Source organism: Leishmania infantum, chromosome 32 (genome assembly GCF_000002875.2).
Source record: "Leishmania infantum JPCM5 genome chromosome 32".
NCBI classification, from domain to species: domain Eukaryota; phylum Euglenozoa; class Kinetoplastea; order Trypanosomatida; family Trypanosomatidae; genus Leishmania; species Leishmania infantum.
In genome coordinates this window covers 857957-880394 of record NC_009416.2, presented here as the reverse complement: position 1 = coordinate 880394, position 22438 = coordinate 857957, and the positions used below count along the sequence as shown (strand labels likewise).

Sequence of the window (22438 nt, the reverse complement as noted above, 5' to 3'; positions counted from 1 at the left end):
AGATGCTTCACTAGAAGAAGCTCCAATACGCTGGAAGCAGCGCAGACGCCGAGTCTCAGCCACGCAAGAACGGGACACATGCACACACACACACAAACACACACACACACACACACACACACACAAAAGGAGGAAAAAGCATCAGCGATAGTAGGCTGGTCATCGTTACGACTAATTTCGTTTTTCCTTTTATTGTGTGTGTGCCCGTCATTGTCTCCTCCCTGCTTTCCACCCCTCGGATCTCCTCCCAGGTGTAGACAACCTTCACTGGCTCTAATCGACTGCTTGCTTGCCACCCCCCAGAGACTGTTTTTCTCTTACTCACTTTCTCTTTGGCCTTGCCTACTCACAAGGGTAGTGTGATCTCGTCCTCTTTCCTCGTTCCTTAATGCGTTGTTGTGCTTCCTTGTCTCGCCATTCCCCCTTGCTGTATGCTGCCTTGCACGATCTTCTTGTTTGGTCCTGTTTTGTTGTTTTGATGGGTGTGTTCTCGTGGCCCCATCTTGAGCCATTACAGGACAGAAAGAGGCGTATGTACTAGTGCAGGCCAGTAATTTTTTTTTGTTTTGGCATCGGTGTATTAGTGATGGTACTGGTGAGTCTCGCACTCTCTTTACCCTCCTTGCTTTTCATCATTCCCTCTCTGTATGGCACTCACAGATGGGGTGGGGTGGGGCTCATGACGCTCCTTCATAAACGTCTTTGTTGCGCTTCTTCTCACCTCCTTATAATCTTCGCTGCTGGCTCATCTACTTCGAGAGTAGCTTCTTCCCTTCCTCCCTCTATCTGTGTGTTATCACGTTTTTTTTTCTTTATTCGTTCTAGCGTGCGCATCGGTCCGTGTACGTGGCTCTCTCTCCATTCTTTCAAGCCTTTCTTTTCCGTGCATCTCTTCGAGTGCAATGCCCCCCGCCCCCCACACCTTTCTTTGTTCGCTCTCAGCGGCTGCGGCATTTCTCTTTATCGTGCCCCTTCTCTGCGCCCGCCCCCCTCCACCATCTCACCTTTCTCTCTTTTTCCCCGTTCTATGTTTAACTGCGTACTTGTGTAGTGTGTGTGTGTGTGTGCTGCGATCTGATGCTTATGCCTTTGACTTTCTCTTTGGTTTCCGAAACGCCCTTCACCTCTTCTCCACTTCCTTGCAGAAACGCTAAGCGCCGGCAGCAAGTGCCGCCGCTTCTTCCAGTGGTGTTAGGGCTGTCTCTGCGACGTGCCAAAGGGAAAAAAAAACAAAAAGCGTACACGCACATGCATGCAAACATACAAGCCGAAAGGAGCCGCCAACAGAACCGAAACAACAACCAAAAAAAATTGAAATGAAAGCCGCTGCTCTTGTTGCTCTTGTTGTTTCCCTGCTCCTTCAGCTTTTTCCATGTATTCGCACCCTCTTCTATCCCCACGGTTATGGCGAGGGTGCGCTTGACAGATTTTCTTTCCTTGCATATTTCGTGCACGCTATCTGTGTGAGCGCGCGTGTTGTCGTGCTTGTGCGCGTACATCGCTCTTTTACAGCGAAGGTGGTCTTCAAGGGTACCGCTGATGGTTGGTGCTGCCGAGTGATCCGCCCACGTCTCCTGTCCGGTGGGTAACGCGCAGCATATGCTTTCTTTCGCTTTCCTGTGCGCTGTTTCTCCGCCTCTCCCCCTGCCTGGCTGCTTTGCTTTTCCCGATGCTGGATGTAGTGGTCACCCTTGCCCTTTCCATGGCCATACCGCTTTCTTCACCCCTTGTGCTCTCGCTCGGCGCTCTTCTCTTCATCTTTATCCGCGTCTGTGATGGCTCGATACCAAGCAGTCCGCCTGTGCCCTCAAATGCATCCTTGCGTGCTCGCACCAAACAAAGGGTGTGTGCACGCTATCTGGTGTTCTTTCACTTGCGCGCGCATGTGGTGTCCTTCTCCTCTTCCTCGACACTTTTTTCTTTGTGTTTCTCTGGCGCCTTTTATCCATTGCTGAGGCGCTTGTGTGCTTGTCTATGGACGCATATGCCATCGTGTGCATGTGCCTGTCACATATTGCTGCTTTTAGTCTTGCTCGGCTCCTCTCTACCTTCTTCCTGATTGCCCTGGCTTGTGCGTGGTGCTTGTTCGTCTTACTCTCTCTCTCTTCTCTGCATGCGTGCAGCTTCGTCTAGGTCAGTGTCTGTCCTCCTCCGCCCTTCGCCTCGACCTCACACGCCCCTCCCCCGCCTTCCGTTGTCTGCTTTGAGGGCCTGATGTTCTCATTTTCTATTGCGCTCGTCGTCTGTGCCTGTGCGTGTCCGTGTGTGTCTGTGCGTGTCCGTGTGTGTCGACTTCCTCGGTGACTTCTGCGTTTTCGCTCTCGCTTTTCTGTTTCTCCCTTTTCCTCTCTCTCTCGAATTTTTTGTTGTACGGCCATAGACATGATGCCCCTCCTCACGCCCTCCCGTCCTTTTCTGGCAGCCGCCAGGCACGTCTCCCCGCTGGCACACATACACACGCGCGCACACACACACAAATTGAGCGAACCGACCTAGCAGAATACATACGCATACATGCATCTCTCTCTCTGTTCATATACAACGAATGCATCAGACATGGTGTGGTAACGAACACTTGAGGGCCGCAGCCATACGAAAAGAATCAAGGTGTGGGAAGGTGGTGCGGGCAGTTGTGGCGGAGGGCAAGAGGACAGCCTACCGAGATGCCTCTAGAAGCACCTCTTCTCCCCACCCCCCCTCTCCCGCCCCACGCCTTTGTGTGACAGCAGCGACGGCAAAGGGAATCAAGGGCATTAGCAGGTTACGGGATGCGCGCGCGGACGCCACAGAGCACACGCGAGCATGAGTGTGGTTGTGTGGTGGCCACGCGAAAGAATCGCGCCGTGTGTACACGGCCCGGACGACACAGCAACGATTACCACCAGTCCGGCGATACTGGCCTAAAGGACGCACCAAGAGGCTCGTGCGGTGAGTTGTGCAATATGCTGGCACCAAAAGTGGTTTCTTCATGTGCGCGCCCACAAATATGTGTCTCTTGATGCTTCGAAGTGGCTTCCGTTTTCGTGGAGGCGTCGGTGGCATCGTCGCCTCTCCTTCATATCTCGCTCTCTGCAATCCCCTCTTCTCTGTTTCCACTTCTATTTCCTTTCTTCGACACCCACCGCATTCCCAAACCTTTCCGGTAGCCCACACTTTAATATGTGACCGTTCTGGCAACCCCTTCGCTCGCTCCACTGAACTCGCCCCGCAGTCGGTGCACGAAATTGAGTGCGCGCTGTGTGTGTGACTCTATGTAAGTGTATGTGTGTATAGACTGGGGCGCAACCCTTGTCTCAGCGGCGGATTTTCCTTCGCATGTACGTGTGTGCAAGCTTCATCAGCGCGAGCGCACCGTCATCTGTGTTTTTGCGTGCCTGCGCGTCACACATCCCTCTCGCTGTGGATTGCAAAATCCCGGAGAGAACGAATCGCACCGCCCTGTATAGTATGGGCGGGCCCCTCTTTGCCTGCGTGTGTGAGCGTGTGTTTTGCCTCTCTCCTTTGTGCTCCCTGGCTTTCGAGCTGTTGGTGCACACCCGCCCCCTCTTCGCATACGGTTTCTTCTCTCTTCTCATACCCGGACCCGTTTACTTCAAGTGGTGGTGGTGCGCAACTATCGGCGTGTTGTTTCCCTTCATCATATGCACACAATGCCCGCCCTCGCTCGAAGCCCCATGGCCTTTGGTCTCGCTGCTGTTGCTCTTCACTCGTGCAGCGGGTGCAACAGTGGCCAACGGGCGTGCTTTCGAACACGGCACACTGGACTGGCAGCGGTTCGTGTCGGAACGCCCCGCACCTACACCGCGATCTCTCTGCCCCACTCCGGAGCACGTTCTCAGGCGCGAGTGAACGCACACGACAGCACAGCTGATGCCGGCGTAAACACCTGCCCGATCGATACAGTGAGAGTCGCCGGCTCCGCCCTTTCCTCCTCCGCGTCCTTCACCGCCACAGCTATGTCCGGCTCCACGATGGCTTCCATGGTGGATCAGCTGCGCGTCCGCGAAGCAGCTCCGCCTGCTTATGTGCGCGTACCGCGCCTACTGGTGTTCGGCGGTGATGTGGTCTCAGTCACCGCACTTGAAGCCCTTCACGCACGGATGCGCTGCATCGTGGCAAGTGCGCTGCGGTGCTCGAAGGCAGGCAACAGCAGTGGCGACGCAGGTGATGTGCACTGGTCACCCTTGGCTGCAGCGTCATCATCGCAGGGACGGCGCGCGGCAAAGGACGAAGAGGCCATGACAGAGGTGGACGCATTCGTGCGTGATCATATCACGGTGGTGTGTCCGGCGCTTCCGCGTGGCATGACGCCGGAGGAGGCGGCCAAGAAGTTCACGCGCCAGTACCCAGTAGCGCGGTACTGCGTCGAACACGGATTGCCAATCATCCCGGTGGATGACCCAAAGTCGCTGTCGCGGAGCGCCTTGCTGAAGGAGATGCTGGCCAGCAGGAAAGACGTGGCAGCCAGTACGACAGGCTCACACGCACATCATCTTTACAGGAGCCGCCCTATGGCGAGCCACCGGACCTCACACGCGCTGCCGTCATCTGCGCCGCGCTGCGGAGCCGGCGTCCTTTCGCCGTCAGCGAATGGAAAGCTCAATACCAAGGGCTTTTCGCCATCTTCTGCGCCCTCTGCGACTCCGCACACATGGGTCGCACAGGGGCGTTCTCTGGCGGACTACGACCTCACCGTTGTCGTCTCCTTCCGCTACTTCCTGCCGAAGCGCCTGTTGCATGTGCTGCCACCCGTGATCAATATGCACCCCTCGCTGCTCCCGCGCTACCGCGGCGCCAGCCCCATCTTTACTGCACTGCGTCGCAACGAGACGTTGGGCGGCGTGAGCATCACTCAAATGAAACCCGAGCAGACAGCAATGGACTCGGGGAACGTGCTCTGGCAGTGCGAGGTGCCCATCCCCCTCGACATGGACATTCGCTTGTACTTCCCGTTGGTCACCCAGATCGGTGCGGCTGGCCTATGCGACCTTATATTTGGCGAAGCTCCACCAGCGTGGCGGCCATCGGTGACGACCAGCGACGTTTCTGTGCTTGCGCCCCCCTTGGCCTCAGCGCGGCCGTCCGCGTCCTGGTCCCACGGCTGCAGCGGTAGTCAACCACAAACTCACCAAGACGGCGTCGACTGTCGCTCGACCAAGGCTTCATCCACCAACGGCGCCACAGTACCGTCGTGGTTCGCGCTGCGTCAGCGCAGTCTGACACCTCTCGTGCACCGTCCCGGCGGCCGCGTTGCCGCGCCGGCTTCGGTTACGTCGCACGACACACACTTGCCGACGAATACGCTCTTCAGCGCCACCGAGCTACCGTTTCTGTCATCCTTGCCAGGCTCGTCGGAGAACTGCTCAGTGATGCGCGTTCGCCAAACGGTGCACGCATTAGATGGCATGACACTGAGTCACTGCCTTGGCAGCTCTGAAGCGTCTCCCAGCGCAGATGGTGCAGAGGTTCGCCACCCCCGCTGCTGCCAGCCCTGGATGACGCTGTGCCGTGCCCCCACCCACATCACCCCCGAGGCGGTGCGCGCCGCCAGCAAAACGCTTCGTGCGCTGTTCTTCCAGAATCTGGGGAGCCCTTCCGATGCTGCTGCTGCTGCTGCTGCACCGGCAACACCGGCTTGCAGTGCCGCGGCGCATCAGCACAAGAGTGGCACTGCCGCGGCAACGGCAGAGTGCAAGAGGGCTCTGGTAAGCAAAAAGACGGTCTCTCTCAGTGCGGCAGCGGAGATGGGCATCACAACTACCATGAAGTGCGCGGAGGTTTTCCCGGCTTCGGTGCTGAGCTCGCACTGCGACTGGCCAGACAGCTTTACGTACAGTTGGAAGTTTGCGCAGATTCAGGCGTATCCCACCTATGCCCACTTCTCCGAGGATCCCTACCATGCACCACTGTTGCCGAAGGATGCAGCAGTGGTGCGCTTCAGTAGTATGGATGCAGCCGAAGCGTTCGGTGTCTGGCGCGCCTTCGTCGGCGGGGACTACTTCCAGCCCTCGGTGAATGCCACGCTCGACAAGGGTAGCACCCCGGTGCGCAACCAGCTAGTGCACCGCGCGTTGCGGCGGATTCTGCTCAAGCGTGCCAAGCCGCACGCCAAGTCGCAGGGAAATTCGCAGCAGCAGAGGGAGTGCGCGGGAGCAAGGCAAGAAAAGATGTTGGCTGCCACGGTAACCTTGACTAGCGAGGACAGCGACGTTCCCGTCGGCGTCGTGGCGGGCAAACATGTTGACCTGGACATCTTCAGCCCTGCAGGCCTTCAGCTGCTCACGGAGGCGGAGAACACACTACGCATCCCCTGCACCTTCACACAAGTGGTGAACCCGGTACTGGCACCAGAGTGCGTGTGCGAAGAGTTGGCTGAGGTGGAGCGAAGCGGACATCTGCAAAGGGTGTCTTCCACCTGCATCTGTCAGCACCAGTCACAGCAGCTTCATCGGCGTGTTCGCTTTTACCGTGCACCGGCGGCCATTTTTCGTTCACTGCTGTGCAACCGTACAAGCGACAGCGCTGCACAGGAGACGACACGGCGGGTTAGATGCTGGTCTGTCCTTGCGTTGAGCGAGCGCGGCACGGCAGGCACAAATGGAGCGCACCTGACCTTGCAGCAGCAACCGTGCGAAGCAGCTGGCGAAGGCACAGTCCCTCACTCAACCACAACGTCACCTCGCGCCGCTTCTTTCACCGCAGAGGAGAAGGGGCAGCGGCAGCCGGACCATGGCCACCCGCATGCCGGTGGTGTAGCTACGGCAGTGCAAACAGAGGAGCCGGCGGAGGACGAGGAGGCACCGGAGGACTACGTGCCTGAGGTTATCCACGCCGCACCGCCGACACAGCACCACGTCCACATCCCTCCCGGCACCGGCTACTTTCCTCAGTGTGACGAAAGCTACGGCGCCATAAAGTGCAAGGAAGGGTGGTTCCTCTGGAAGGAGGCTCATATGAAGTGGGCGAACAAGGCTCAGCCGGCCGTCCTCATCCGGAAAGGCCTGGCCATGAAGACGGGTGTCCTCTACGTCGGACTCTTCTCCGAATACTCGTAGAACAGGGTTGTCTCCTTGTGGTGTCTCTATATATGTGTGTGTTTGTGTGCTTGCGCTCTCAGCGAGTGCTATTATGCCTCCGTGTGTGTGCGCGCGAGCGGGCTCGCCTGCTTGCCAGTTGCTTTAACACGAGTGGTAAATTCCGCCCTCAAACGCCCGCACGCTGATTCGCCTCTTCCGTGTTTCTGCGTTGCACGTGACGGTGTGCTGCTTCTCCTCGACCCTGAATGATTTGCGTGACCGGTTGACCTTGTCGCAGCGCCGGAGAGGGGCACGGATGAACCAGAAGCCCGTGAGCAGCGCGGTGGTGATCGCGCCCTCACATGTCACCGGCCGAACTCTGTCTGTTTCGTACTCACGCATGCACATACATAAACATAGAACGACAGCAACTGTGCGGCACAGTCGAACATGCAGGAGGACGTGGCGCCAACGTGCTAACCGAGCTATCCACGCAGACGAAGGCGAAGCCCTCTGCTGCTGCCTCTCTTTGTGCACTAGCGACACTTGCTGATAGAGAGCAGCAGCACCGTCGTTTATATATGTATGCTCCTGCCATCAATCTTCATGAGTCCTGCGACTGCATGCGAACGCAACAAGGGGTCGTATTGTGGGCTTCCCGCACATCAGCCGTCCGTTCCACCAACCGAAAAGAAGACGCTGAGCCGTTTCTCCGATCTCTACAGGTAGGCGATGCACACAATTCTTTTTCGTTCACTGTTGCACCTTGCACCCTTCTCTTCGCCAGTGTGGGTGTACACACGCCTCTTTTCCTCTGCCCTCGCTCTCTGCACGGTGAGCGTTGCACCATAGCACACTAACCCTCCCTGCTCGCCTGCGTTGCCTGGCCAGGCGACGGGCTCTCCATCAACTGAGCACTTTTGCAGTACTGCCTGGCGGAGTTGAGAATAGGGGCATCCATGGGCATCAAGGGACGCCGAAAAAAGCTGCGCCAACGTGAGGAGCTGGCACGGCAGCAGCAAGCGCAGGGGTGCGGCAGTCCAGATGACGACGAAGCTGAGGGCGTCGGCGACAGTCTTGCCAGCGGGGTCGTTGCGATGAGCGACAGCCCCTTTCGCTCCCCTGTGGATGCCATGGGCCAGCTGAAGATGAAAAAGAGTGACTTTTTCCGAATGCAAGACATGGAGGTGCTGGAGCAGATGCAAGAGGAGCATCAGTGCCGTCGGAAGCAGTCGCAGTTCGGGGCGCTGGTGGCCGGTGGCGGCAGCGCCAGTCGCAAGCGGCGCCGCGGCGCCGCGGAGGACTCCGTGGAGGATGTCGCGGAGGAAGTGGAGACGAGCTACCTTGGGCACCAATATGCGCACGAAGATCTGTTCGAGGGCCCGAAGGGCGCCAAATCCGGTCATCAGTCGACGACGCTATCCTCCGCAACAGGTGGCGCACCAGGCGACAGAGGTTCAGCTCAGGCATGCAAGGGAAGAGGCGCATCTTCGAAGGCTGAAGAGCTCGACAATCAGGAGGAGGAGCAGGTGGATCTTATCGAGCGGCGGCGCAAGGCCGCCCACGGCGCCCTCTTCTCCCATCCACTGATCGGCCTCGACCCTGTTGTCGTCGATGCCCTGCAGAAAAATGGCTTCCACCGCATGACCCGCATCCAGGAGCGCAGCATCCCGTACGCGCTGGAGGGCTACGACCTTCTCGGTCAGGCGCGTACCGGCTCTGGCAAAACTCTCGCCTTCTGCGTACCGCTTCTCCACCTAGCCAAGAACACGGCCAACAAATACCCGCACGCCACTGTAGGGCTGCTGCTGGCCCCTACCAAAGAGCTGTGCGTGCAGACGCACTCGGTTCTGTCGAGACTGTGTAATCACATTGCAGCCGTGCCGGTCACGGCTGGTGGGGCTCAGTTTCACGTACAGCTCATTACGGGTGGCACGAAGGTCAGCGAGGAGCGTCGGCGTCTCATGTCGGGGATGGCGTCCATCGTCGTTGGCACACCTGGCCGAATTCATGATCACGTTCTCCATTGCAAGGGGTGGGACTTGTCGCGACTGCGCCTTCTCGTGCTGGATGAGGCAGACCGCATGCTGGCTGACGGCTTCCAGCGCGACCTCGACGCCGTCATCACACGCATCCCGAAGGGGCGGCAGACGTTCTTGTTCTCGGCCACCAACTCCAAATCGGTGCGTGAGCTTGCCCGCCTCTCCCTCTCGCGTCTTCCGCTCTTCCTTAGCACAGCTGGTGATGCCCCTTCTGTGGTGGAAATGGGCGACGCTGAGACATCAGAGGCGAGCACGAGCATGGCACCCTACCGTGTGTATAACGACCCCGATGAAGACGGCAAAGAAGTGGAGGACGAGGAGCATGGGCGCAAGGACGAGGGCGATGCTGGTCCCTGCAGCGAGGACTCCGCCGGCGAGGCGGACGCGATTCCATCGAAGCTGCGCCAATTCGGTCACATTGTGCCGTTGCAAGACCGCTTGCGCGCGCTGTACACCTTTGTGAAGCAGGTCGCGCGCCGTGCCAAGGCAATGGTCTTCTGCTCCACAGTTGCGAGTGCCATCTTTCACTGCCAGATGATGGGCTCCGTTGGGTTCCACGATGACGTCGTGATGCTGCACGGCCACATGAAGCACCGCCAGCGTGTGCAGACGTTTCAATTGTTCACCGAGTGGAAGACAGGGGTGCTATTCTGCACCGATGTCGCAGCGCGTGGACTGGACATCCCTCACGTGTCGTGGATTCTCCAGTACGACCCGCCTTTGGATCCGACGGAGTATATCCACCGCATCGGACGCACGGCGCGCGCCGGCACTGTGGGTAACTCGCTTCTCTTTCTCACGCCGGAAGAGGCGCCGTTTGTGCGCTACCTCGCCAACTACGGCATCCGCATGGAGAAGTATCCCATGCCAGAGAAACTTCCACGCATCCAGGAAAAGCTGGAGCACGTGCTGCAGCTGGACGAGGTGGTCGCCAAGAGCGCTGTGACGGCGTTCCGCGCACACGTTGGTGCCTATCAGAGCCATATCCTAAAGGAAACCTTCGATGTGCACCGGCTGGACCTCGAAGCGTTGTCCAAGGCATTCGCGCTGACTTCGGTGCCGCATGTGACGCTGCCTCGCAACACGGAGGAGGAGAAGCGGAAGGAGTACATCAAAGGTCGGTTCAAGTCGCTGAACCGGCGCCGCTTGGACGCGCTGCGCCACTACGAGGCCAACAAGACGCGTCCACAATGGGAAAACGGGACTTTCGTTGGTGTCTCACGTCCTTTCATGAACTGAGCGATTCGTGTGTGCGTGTGTGTGCATTAACGACGCATATGCTTCCTTTTTCCTAATGTGGCTCGCTTCGCCTTTGTGTCTGTTGTTGTTTCGGATTGCTGAGCCTTCCGTTCAGGAGGCTGGTACGAGTAAAACACGCCTGGACGGAACTTGTCGCCACATCGCCATCACACACACACACACACACACACAGACCTCCTCCATCTCTAGTGAGCAACGTGAAGGGAACGAAGGATAGCACGGGTAGTGATGTAGGCGAAACTCTGCGCCTCTCTCTCCCTCGCATCCGCAACCCTCTCCCCGCTTCTCTCAGTCGCTGGTGTGCCTATTCACACACACTGCATGACACGCACAGATGCACAGCATGGCTGTCGCACAGTCTTCCTCCATGCCTGTTAGTTAATAGTGGACGGAAGGGGAGAGGGGGGCGCAGTGCATCACATGACACATCGCCGCAGTGCAGACGCACGTGCGCACTGTTGCACAAAGGGCGCGGGCAGCTTCTGCATCGAAAGCAAAGAAGAAGCACCGGAGCGGCGCCGACTCGGCGATGCATACAAGTCTCGCTATGTGTGCATGTCTTCTGTGCATCCCCACATGGGCCATGCTCGCACCACGATTAACGCACTGTACTCCGAATCTCGTTGACTTACATCTGCCCCTACATCCCCTCTGGCCACCTCCCCTCGACCCACGCCTCCCTGCCGCGTTACTGCGCAGCCGGGAGCACACAGACGGAGCCACAAGTGGAGTCGCGCGCGCGTACGCACATACACACGTATATACGCGCGCACACAAACACGCAGTGGTGAGAAAGAAAGAGAAAGCGCGAGGGTGACACCCGAGATCACGTGCCAGTGCCTTGCTCTGCTTTTATCATCTCTTGCAGCTACCGTTGGGCATTTGATGCGCTGTGTGTGCGTGTATATCAGGCATCCATCGGCCTCTATTTCTCCACCCTTCTCTTCTTTTCTCTTGCTTACGCAGGTGCCGAGCAGAGCACGCTTGGATGTCCGTGCAGCGAAAGGGAACCTATATCGTTGAGCCATTGACGCGCGCTGCACGCACGCACACACACACGCACACACACAGCCGTTTACCTTCCCCCTTCTAACGTGCTCGTACGCGAAGTTATACGCATGGGGTGCTCTCACACACAGACACGCATCTCCTTTGAAATAGGCCGAAACTCTGCGTAGAGGGCGATCGGGGTCATCCCCTCTCTGCCTCCCTCCTCGTCCTCTGCGCGGATCGTCCCGCCAAGATATCTCACGGAGCGGGTACTCTCCCTCTTCCCTTCTCTCTCCGGCTCCTGGCGCCAATAATGCCGTCGTCTTCCCTAGCCTCTCCCACCGCGGAGAATGCCCAGAAGTTGAAGGAGGCGCAGCTGAAGATTGGGATGGCACTGAAAAATGCGCAGTACGCCTTGACAGCGCATGCCCATCGCAGCCTCACCACCGCTCTTCATGAGAATGTGAACGCATTGACGGCCCTCAGCAAGTACCTCTCTCTCTCCGGCAGCCCGGTGAAGGCAGCCGCCATTGCAGGACAGATGGCTAAGATTCTCAGGTCTGTCAGCGCGTACGTCGCGGCAAAAGAGCGGAGCGGCGGTGGTTGGCAGCGCGCCGAAGGGTCGCACCACAGCAGCTCGCCCAACACGTCCCCAAGCAGCAGCGTTATGCTCCACGAGCTGGGCTGCATGCCAGACTCGCCACGCGAGTCTGCCGGAATCGTCGCAGATCTGCAGCGAGCTGTTGAGGAGCTGAAGGAGCAGCGAGACATGATGGCAGAAGAGAAGCGTGCGCTTAAAGCGGCCTTGGAAGAGTCTCGCCAACACCCGGTCACCACCACGCCATGCGCAGTGGTAGAGGCGCACTCAGCGGAGGTTGCCGACAAAGACGCTGGCGCGGCTATTCGAGAGCTGCGCGCGGAGTTAGACAGCTTGAAGCACGAGTTGCGCGAGGAACGCACGCGGGCTGCCGCCCTGCAGGATCAGCTGCACGAGGCAGAGGAGCAAGTCGAAGATCAGCAAGATCAAGTGCAGGCACTCAGGCTTCAGCTGAAGCTATCGCAGGAGGAGAAGCTATCGCAAGATGCCGCATTTGCCAAGAAGGAAGAGGAGATCAAGGCGCTTCAAGTAGCCTTGTTGCAGAATTCGCACAGCACAAGCTCCCCGTCATCCGCGTTAGCAGCCGCCAAAGATGCATCAGCAGCTGCCCAACCCCCTCGCGGCTATGTGGATAAGGATGACTTTGACGCCTTAAGGCTGCAGAATCAGCTCCTTCAGCAAGCGCTGCGCGCGCAGGAGACACAGGCGCGACCTACCAACTCCCAAGCTGTGCTCACCCAACAGACGCTAGAAGAGATTGAAGCTGATCATCAACAGCAGCTAGAGGCGATGAAGCTCACAATTCAGAACCAATACAACCGCGAAACGGAACTCCTCGGTCAACAGCACGCTATGCAGGACAGCATCGACGACCTGAAGCGACAGCTTCAGCTCAGCAGTAACCGGCAGTGGGTGCAGCAGGAGCGCGAGCAGCACGAGAGCCGGGTGGCGGAGCTGCAGCAGCAGCTGGAGACGGAGCGCGACCGCGCGGCTGCCAGCGTGTCCGCAGTGGAGGAGCGCGAGTCTGCGTTGCAGCAGCGCCTCGCCGAGCTGCGCACCAGTATGACAGCGGAGCGCGAGCAGCACGAGAGCCGGGTGGCGGAGCTGCAGCAGCAGCTGGAGACGGAGCGCGACCGCGCGGCTGCCAGCGTGTCCGCAGTGGAGGAGCGCGAGTCTGCGTTGCAGCAGCGCCTCGCCGAGCTGCGCACCAGTATGACAGCGGAGCGCGAGCAGCACGAGAGCCGGGTGGCGGAGCTGCAGCAGCAGCTAGAGACGGAGCGCGACCGCGCGGCTGCCACCCAGTCTACTGTGGAGGAGCGCGAGTCTGTGTTGCAGCAGCGCCTCGCCGAGCTGCGCACCAGTATGACAGCGGAGCGCGAGCAGCACGAGAGCCGGGTGGCGGAGCTGCAGCAGCAGCTAGAGACGGAGCGCGACCGCGCGGCTGCCAGCCAGTCTACTGTGGAGGAGCGCGAGTCTGTGTTGCAGCAGCGCCTCGCCGAGCTGCGCACCAGTATGACAGCGGAGCGCGAGCAGCACGAGAGCCGGGTGGCGGAGCTGCAGCAGCAGCTGGAGACGGAGCGCGACCGCGCGGCTGCCAGCCAGTCTACTGTGGAGGAGCGCGAGTCTGTGTTGCAGCAGCGCCTCGCCGAGCTGCGCACCAGTATGACAGCGGAGCGCGAGCAGCACGAGAGCCGGGTGGCGGAGCTGCAGCAGCAGCTGGAGACGGAGCGCGACCGCGCGGCTGCCAGCCAGTCTACTGTGGAGGAGCGCGAGTCTGTGTTGCAGCAGCGCCTCGCCGAGCTGCGCACCAGTATGACAGCGGAGCGCGAGCAGCACGAGAGCCGGGTGGCGGAGCTGCAGCAGCAGCTAGAGACGGAGCGCGACCGCGCGGCTGCCAGCCAGTCTACTGTGGAGGAGCGCGAGTCTGTGTTGCAGCAGCGCCTCGCCGAGCTGCGCACCAGTATGACAGCGGAGCGCGAGCAGCACGAGAGCCGGGTGGCGGAGCTGCAGCAGCAGCTAGAGACGGAGCGCGACCGCGCGGCTGCCAGCCAGTCTACTGTGGAGGAGCGCGAGTCTGTGTTGCAGCAGCGCCTCGCCGAGCTGCGCACCAGTATGACAGCGGAGCGCGAGCAGCACGAGAGCCGGGTGGCGGAGCTGCAGCAGCAGCTAGAGACGGAGCGCGACCGCGCGGCTGCCAGCCAGTCTACTGTGGAGGAGCGCGAGTCTGTGTTGCAGCAGCGCCTCGCCGAGCTGCGCACCAGTATGACAGCGGAGCGCGAGCAGCACGAGAGCCGGGTGGCGGAGCTGCAGCAGCAGCTAGAGACGGAGCGCGACCGCGCGGCTGCCAGCCAGTCTACTGTGGAGGAGCGCGAGTCTGTGTTGCAGCAGCGCCTCGCCGAGCTGCGCACCAGTATGACAGCGGAGCGCGAGCAGCACGAGAGCCGGGTGGCGGAGTTTGAAAGGCGCGTAGCCCAACTCGAGGCTACTCAAAAGGCTGAAAATGAGGTTCATGGTGTAGCTGAAGCGGATTTGAGGGCGCAGGTCGACGCGGAGCACATGCGTGCTGACATGGCGGAAGTTGACGCCCGTGAAAAGGTGAGGAGTGCTGCGGAAGATTCCAAGGTCTTTGCGGAAGCACAGGCCGCGGTGGTTGAAAAGCTGAAAGATGATCATACTGCAGAACTGAAGCGAGTGTACTGCGAGTCAGCCACGAAGTTTGCTGTGGCGTCGCAGCCTGTCGACTGGTTGAAGGAGGAGAACGTGGCTCTAAAGGTGCAGGTGAATGAGTGGGAGGAGAGGCACAAGGAGGAGGCAAAGGAGAAGATGGCGGCGCTGGCCAAGGTGCGGGAGACAGAGCAGATTCTGTCCTCCCGAAAGGGCGAGCTGCAGCGTCTCAAGGACGAATGTGCATCCATGCAGAAGTCGATGGCGAAATCCATGGAGGAGCGCGATGCCGCGGTGGAGAAGCTGAAGGATGGCTTTGAGCTGGCAGAAGAAGCTCAGGCAAACGTAGTGCGTCTTGAGACACTGCGCAAGGAGCTGGATGAGGTGCAGAAGCGGCTCGACACAGCTGACAAGGATAAGGCCCTCCTGGCGTCCCGCTACAAGCGCGCGAGCACCGAGAAGGAAGAATGTGCCGACGCTGCCAGAAAGCTGCTGGCTCAGTATAAGGAGATGGCGTCGACACATGAGAAGCTGGTGGCTCAACTAGCTGCAGCCGAGGCATTGGCAGCGGAGAAGAGCAGGGTGGCCGAGGAGCTCACGCGGGCAGCTGCTGTCGATGCAGATCTCACAAACAATGGACTGCAGGATGATGCGGTGATGGCAGGGGCACAAAAAGTCTTGGAGGATACGGTGAGCGAAAAGCAGGAGCGAATCGAGGGGCTTGTGGCCGTGATCGACGGAACGGCACGTGAAAACAAGAGACTAAAGTCGGAGCTGGGCAACGCACAAGCTCGCCAGGTGTCGACCTATCGGCTGTCGCTGACTGCTGAGCCGACCTCGATGCAACCAGCCTTTGCACGAGACATGCTGAGCTCACTGGCAGAGATGCGTGCCATTCTGAGCGCGATGCACGCGCAACTACTTCCTATTCTGGAGCAGCGTTGTGTGCAAGAGCGTTCCCGGGCTGCCGCAGCAGCGAGCCCTTCCGCCTCCACAAGCGCAGTGGAGGCTCTAGAAGAGTTGCACATGGCAACGGAGTCAGCCCACGCGGCGACGCAAGCTACTCTGGAGCACTTTGATGCTATGGCACGCCAGCTCTGCGTGTCTGCCGATCTGCAAGGTGTTGTGTATGGCAAGCTACTTGCCACACTGCAGCAGCCGCAAGGCAAGAGTGCCGCACCTGCACTCACGTCCCCCTTGGTGGATGTTTCCCTCGTACGTGCCTGTGCTGCCCTTTTCAGCGAGGCGTGCTCTTGTCCAGCGCCAAGATGGGAGGAGAACGTGCGCCACGGAGCAAAGAAATCGGCCAGTCCTGCTAACCAAAGCGACCGTTCAGATAAGGCCTGCAGCGCAGTTCGAGGCTGCGCCGTTGCCGCTGAAAAGGATGAGCGAGTTACTGCTTCCACTGCTGCGGATCGGAAGTCCCTGCCGACGTGGTCGCATTGTCGTGCCTTTTCGAGCGCACCGACTGTGTTCGCTTCCCCTGCAGTCGCAGGCAATCGAGATACCTCTGCCTGCACCCTGAGCCCCGCCCGTCGGCGCACAGACGACTGCGAGTTTGGCATGCTGAGCGATGCTGGCTACAGGCGGCCACCCACCCGAGCTGGACCTCAGCGTCGGTCCTCCTTTGGGAATTTCGCGGTGGCCCAAGCGACTATCTCGCTCGCGGAGGAACGTGCTGGGCTACGCACTGCCCCTACGCCGCCATGGAAATAGATGCCGAAATGCCTTACTGCCGACTCTATGCCCTGCTCCCCGGTGTGCTGCGCTCTTCCTGTGGCTTATCGAGTACTGAAGCATCCAATGCTGCTCGACACCATCCGCACCTCCCTTCCCATCCCTCCGTATTTATGTGTGTGCGCTTGTTTTTGCATGGTTGCCGACGCCAGTGCTGATCTCATTTTTTTTTGTGGCGTTTTGCTTGATAGCAATACGAAAAGCCACACTCACGCTTTATTCTTATTTGCTACAGGAAGACAGTGAAGCACGCAAGATGTTCACGGGCCGACTCCACTCCACCCTTGTGAGTGCTTGTGCCCCCCCCCCCCCACGCACAAGAAGATGAAGCGTCGAGGCCGCAGGTCAAATACGTGTGGGGGAGCGTAGTTCTTGTCAGGTTTTATGGCTAGCTCCGGTAGATGATCGGTGGCAGCGTCCCGAGGGCGGCCGCTTTTACTTTGGAGCACTTAACGAATTTTGCTTCCTCCTTCTCTCTCCGTCTCTCATCTCCCATCGGCTTGTTCCTTGCACCTCAACTGGGACATCCGCAAGGCGGCGACAACTGCGTGTTATATGTGTGCCCCTCTCTCTTTGTACACATGTATGGTCCTTTCATACGCAAACTTACTCGCTGCAACGCACACGCACAAACTTTTATTCTTCTTGGCACACACGTATCTTGTGGGCATAGTAGTAAGGCAGTCAGGCGAGGAAGCACACGTTGTGCCGCGCGTATAGCGCCAAACATTCTTTAGGTGGGGGAGGGAGGTAGAACATCAGGGCTAGAGAACGGTGCAGCGTGGACCAGCGGACATTTTCACGAAACAGGAGACGGGCTACGCGAGCACCGTACAAGCACGTGCCGCGGCAGTCTTCTTCTGCTCCGTGTGATCGGTTTCCGACTCTGCGTGTGTTGTGGGAGGCGGAGTATTCAAGCAGTTCCTACAATCTTAGCCGTCACCGCCACCAGCCAACAGCTTCACGCGCCCCTCTGCGTACTTTTCAGCCATCTCGGTCGCATATGTAGTAGCATCGGTTGTGCATTCTGCGCACTCTCCTTTGTGCTTACCCTTGTTATCTCGCGCGCAACGATTCCTCGGACAACGCGTGCAGCTCTCCTTCAAGAGAGGGAGCGCGCGCTTGAATCATCAGCGTGTCTTTCTCGGTGAGGGAGAGAGCCGGCCCGCGCATGCGTGCCTGTATCATGACTGCTGCGCTTTATATATGTTTTCATTTTGTTCTTTGATGTTGTTTCCCTTCCTCACAGTCGGGTTACCGTGCCTCTTTGTAGCGTGTTCGCGTGCGTTTGAGAGTGTAGGTGAATCAGTGGCTGGGCTGGGCCTGCACCCCTCCTCCCTCTTTTTAGTTTGAAACGCGTCTTACCGCTTTTCCCGTATCGTCCCCTCATAAAGCCTTGCTTTCCTCTTCCATTACACTCCCTGTATCTCCACGCCTTTCTTGCAAGGTTTTCATTGTTTTCCGCTACCATCATGTCCGCTCTCGTTCCGAGTGATGCCGTTGCCCTCCTGTATCGCCGGTACCTGAAGGCGACGCACAGGATTCCCAATGTAACGATCCGAATGCTGCTGCTACAGCAAGTCCGCACCGGCTTCCGCCGCAACCGCAACATTAAAAGCGCCTCCGCGCAGCGCGAACTCATCAATCAAGCACTCAAGGACTTGGCGGTGCTGGAGGATGATCGGCTGTCGCGTACCCTGTACATCAATCGGTTAGGGCTGGTCTCATGTCTTGACTGGGAAGTGCGGAGAACGGAGTACAACTTCCGACCAGAGACGCAGTCTTACCTGGCTGTGCTTCTCATCTGCGGCTTTTCGCTTCTTCTCGTGGCGTTCCTGCACACGGAGAGGCTGGAGATACGACGCCCCGATATTGCGCAGATGGTGAACTGCATGGCCATGCGTTTGGAGGCGGAGTCTCCGGAGCAGTTGAAGGAGGTGCGCGAGCGGCAGATTCGCAATTCGCTAGAGCAGCGCCAGCATCAAGTGTCGCTGGAGCAACGTGTGCTGGCAACGTTTTACAACGCCCCGAATACGCCCGCGCCGTCGCTGCGGAATCCAGAGGGCTCACTGCGTTACGAGCGGCACAGCTGAGCGTGTGGCTTTTGGGGCTGCTGGTGGGAGCCCCCTGTGCTCACTGCGAGGGCAAAAGGGCGAGGACGAGGTCACCATCACCGAGGCGGCGCCTCTTTCTGCGTGTGTGTGTGTGTGTTGGTCGTTGTCGGTGTGCCCAACGGATGCGACCAGGTTGTAAACGCGGCGACATGTAGCTCACAGCTTGTCTCTCCTGTGACGTCATTTGCCATGACAAGAATGGTAGCCTGGCCCTCACACACGCCCCACCGCCGCAGTCGTTCCCTTATGTGTATCTTTATGTTGGTTGCAGTCCTTCTGGTGCTCACAATCACTGAAGGAAAGGAAAACTATAGCAGAAGGGCGTGAATGAACGGCTCTGAGGTAAGCTGGTAGGCCCCGCAACCGTTTCTGTCTGGAGGGAAAGGGGTTAGCGGTGCACATATTGCGTGTGTGCCGTCGTGTCCTCACCGTTTCATTAGGTAGGCGATCCTTCCTCACGATCTTTCTCGCTTCCACGGAAGCGATGCCTCAAGCAACTGGGCACGCCCCCCTTCCCGATGCTCTGCTCTCTCTATCGTCCCTCCCCTCCTCCCTCGCTGCACACATACACGTGCCCGCAGCACACGCATGCGTGGCTGCGTTTTTTTTTTCATTTCGCATCTCCTTCCTCTTCCTCCTCCTCCTCCTCCTGCGCATACAGCAAGTGAACAGAACGAGAGAGGGGGGACACGTCAATGGACTTCGGCTACGACGAGTATGGAAACCGCACCAGCGCCAGTAACGGCGATGGTAGGAGGGGTGAAGAAGGCAGAGCCGAATGGCGCTCTGCTCAGGAGTCGCGAGGCAGCTCCACGTCCAGGTCGTGCGGTGCCGAGGAGGACGCTCACGGTCGACCGCTCGACAGCAGTGATTCGGAGGGCCACTCCGACTTCAGTGACGATGTCGAACTTGTCATTGGTGAGGAGGGCACACAGGCGCTACACGAGCCACTGGTGGACCAGAGCGAGCTGCAGTCGCACGGGCGCCGAGCCGTGGGCTGGAGCAATGAAGCGCAGTTCTTGCTGGAGAGCCGCTATGCCGGGCGGGAAGGCACAGCGTCCTCTTCGCAGCTGCTGCTGCTGGACGGCGATCGTCGTCACCAACGGCCACACGACGCGTCGGCTTCGCAGAACTACCTAGACGTTCTCTCCACCCTTCCCGACCGCATGCGGAACGTCGTGGTTGCTGGTTCCCTCCACCATGGCAAGACGTCGCTGGTCGAGCTGCTGCTGCACGAGCGTTCGTATCACAAGCGACAGGATGAGGTTGATCGCGAGATGACTTTGAAGAGTCACGTGCTGACCACCATCACTGGGGGCGCGTTGCTGCAGCCGACCTCTCGGCAAATCACGGTCATTGACACGCCGGGTCATCCGGATCTGATTGGTGAGACCGCGGCCGGCATGCGTCTTGCGGACGCCGTTCTATTCTGCGTCGACGCCGCCGAGTCGTTGAGCGACCACAGCGAGCGGCTGCTGCGCCACGCCATTGTAAATGAGCAGTTGCCGGTTGTCCTCGTCATTACCAAGGTGGACCGTCTCATGATCGACATCAAGCTACCACCGCTCGACGCGTACCGCAAGCTGCGCATGGTCGTGGATGCCGTCAACAACGTCATCGCAAGCTGCGGCACCACGTATGACACCTTCCTTGTATCCCCTGAGCGTGGCACGGTGTGCTTCTCCTCTGCCAAACTTGGCCTCTGCTTTTCACTGGAGACTTTCGCGATGAAGTACGCGGCGGTGTACCCAAGCATCAACGCCGCTGCGCTCGCGACAAAGTTGTGGGGGCAAATCACATATGAAAAGAAGGAATTCAAGAAGATTGCTAACTTCCGTCAGCGCCCCAGTTTTGTGCAGTTCGTGCTGGAACCACTCTACAAAATCGTCGCGCATTCTGTGACGGGCGAGGCAGCGCAGACCCTCTCGCCTGACCTCGCCAAGCTTCCCCGCTCGCCGCTCTCGGCGCTGCGGGAGGCAATGCGCTACTTCTGCGGCGCCCCTACCGGAGAGACCTTGGATGCAATTCTCAGCGTGTTGCCGGCACCTCCGGCTCGTTCGCAGTGGCTCTCCGAGAAGTACGGCGCAAGTGCATTGTGCTCCGTGACGAGAGACGCTGCCGCTGCCGCCGCTGAGGGGATGGAGGTTGGCACCGCTACAGCGAGGGCCGACGACCTTGTCATCGCTGTCGCATCTCTCCAGCGTGTCTTCGATGCCAAGGACACCCTCGCAGCCGTCGTGCGCGTCACACACGGCACTCTGCGTGCAAACAGCAGCAGCAAGAGCAAGGGCACATGTGTGCCGAGTGGCTGCGACGGTGGTCAGCCAAGACCCCGGTTAATCGCCTTCGACGAGTTCAGCAGTGACGCGGACCCGTATTATGAGGTAGAGGTACAGTGTCTGTACCTGCGTACTGTCGAAGATGGCTTTGTGCCGGTTCAACGAGCGACCGCGGGGCAGACGGTGTACGCGACGGGCTTGCCGGCGCGATCGGGGTCGCACATTGTTCTCGTGGGCGGCGCCGCGGCGGCAGCTGTTCTGGCCGAGGACGAAGGCGCTCCCGCCCCGCCCGAAGCTTGCGGCATCACCTCAGAGTGGGTCGCGCCCATCAAGGTGCGCTCGTTGGGGTTCCCGCAGCCACTGGTGCACGTTTCGATGGAGGTGCGCGACCCAGCGAAAGCCAGCAGTGTCCAGGACGGTCTCGGCGTGCTGCTCCGCACCTCCCCTGGCCTCGACGTACACAAAGAGGAAACTGGCGAGTACACGATCAGCGGCTTTGGAGAGCTGCAGCTGGACACAGCGCTGCACGAACTCCGCCATGGTCTGTGCCCTAGCGTGCCGGTCGGCATTTCGCAGCCGTTCGTGACGTTCGCGGAGACGGTGCAGGACGCGGAGGGCCTGCTGGCCATGACGGGAACGCGCAGCAACTCCGTCGGCTTTGTAAGCGGGGCACTGCCACGCGCCTTCACTCAAGCAATCGAGTACGAGCAGCTGCGCCTCTTCTCGACGGAGCTCGACGAAGTCCGTCAGCCGCGTAAGCTGTGGACGGTGTTGCGACGTGACTACGGCTTTGACGCGCTCGACGCGCAGCACGTGCTAGCTGCTGGGCCGGACGGCACGAAGGGCCCCAGCATTCTAATTGACGACACCCTGGCAGAGGAGGCCCATCACCCTCTCAAAGTCGCCCACCAGCGCGCTATCGTCTCGGCCTTCCGTTCCACCATGGCGGCTGGCCCTTTGGTGGGTGAGATGGTCCGCGGCGTGGCCGCAAAGCTTATTTTTGCCGACATTGACGCGTCGACCCGCGACGCCGTCGTCCTCTCAAACGCGCGCACGGCACTCCGTCACTCTCTGTTCGGTGCCCGCCCTCGACTAATGGAGCCGGTGATGGCTGTTGAGATCTTGTGCGCACCCGAGTGTGTCTTACAGCTCGGCGACATCCTGCAGCAGCGACGTGGCGCGATGCTCGGCGAAGAGCCTATCGCCGCCACAACCCTTATCCGAGCACGCGCGCTGGTACCTGCCATGGACAGTTTTGGTCTGGAGACGCAGATACGCATGCTCACACACGGGCAGGCTTTTCCGCTCTTCCGGTTTCATCAGTGGGACGTCGTTCCAGGAGACCCGTTCGATGCCAGCATCCACGTTGGCCCGCTGGAGCCGGCGAGGGGTCATCAACTGGCGCGCGACTTTGTGCTCAAGACGCGCTTTCGCAAAGGTCTGCCGCAGAATATGCTGACAGACCTCTAGCCGGTGGAGAGGAACCGCTCGGCGTTGATGCAGTACACGTGTACCCGTGTGCCCGTGCCCAGGCAGAGAAGGAAAGGAGGCACAACCATATAAATGGCCTGTGCTCATCCACCGCCCCTCTCTCTCTCTCTCAGCTAAAGAGAAGAAAAGGAAAAGCAGCAGCAGCATCGCCGGCACATCCGTCGCGTATGCTCGTGCGTATGTGTATGTTGTGTGTGCTCCCGTCGAGGCGGCAGCTGCTCTACCACTGCCAGTTAGGGGGTCAGTT

The 22438-nt window shown here is 59.4% G+C and overlaps 5 protein-coding genes across 5 annotated transcripts; all 5 read left to right on the top strand.

Annotated features, from left to right (window-relative positions):
* Window positions 1–4100: 4100 nt before the first annotated feature.
* On the top strand, window positions 4101–7055 carry LINJ_32_2390 (putative methionyl-tRNA formyltransferase; the record flags this gene model as incomplete). The annotated part of the gene is made up of 1 exon (XM_001467879.1): window positions 4101–7055. One exon carries the CDS (start codon window positions 4101–4103, stop codon window positions 7053–7055), a length of 2955 nt encoding a protein of 984 aa, XP_001467916.1.
* Window positions 7056–7975: 920 nt separating this feature from the next.
* LINJ_32_2380 (putative ATP-dependent RNA helicase) lies at window positions 7976–10297 on the top strand (the record flags this gene model as incomplete). Its single annotated transcript, XM_001467878.1, has 1 exon — window positions 7976–10297. One exon carries the CDS (start codon window positions 7976–7978, stop codon window positions 10295–10297), a length of 2322 nt encoding a protein of 773 aa, XP_001467915.1.
* A 1324-nt stretch (window positions 10298–11621) lies between these two features.
* LINJ_32_2370 (hypothetical protein, unknown function) lies at window positions 11622–16286 on the top strand (the record flags this gene model as incomplete). Its single annotated transcript, XM_001467877.1, has 1 exon — window positions 11622–16286. The coding sequence occupies one exon, from the start codon at window positions 11622–11624 to the stop codon at window positions 16284–16286; it is 4665 nt and encodes a 1554-aa protein (XP_001467914.1).
* Window positions 16287–17779: 1493 nt separating this feature from the next.
* LINJ_32_2360 (conserved hypothetical protein) lies at window positions 17780–18400 on the top strand (the record flags this gene model as incomplete). The annotated part of the gene is made up of 1 exon (XM_001467876.1): window positions 17780–18400. One exon carries the CDS (start codon window positions 17780–17782, stop codon window positions 18398–18400), a length of 621 nt encoding a protein of 206 aa, XP_001467913.1.
* A 716-nt stretch (window positions 18401–19116) lies between these two features.
* Window positions 19117–22170, top strand: LINJ_32_2350 (small nuclear ribonucleoprotein component-like protein; the record flags this gene model as incomplete). Its single annotated transcript, XM_001467875.1, has 1 exon — window positions 19117–22170. The coding sequence occupies one exon, from the start codon at window positions 19117–19119 to the stop codon at window positions 22168–22170; it is 3054 nt and encodes a 1017-aa protein (XP_001467912.1).
* Between the last annotated feature and the right edge of the window lie 268 nt (window positions 22171–22438).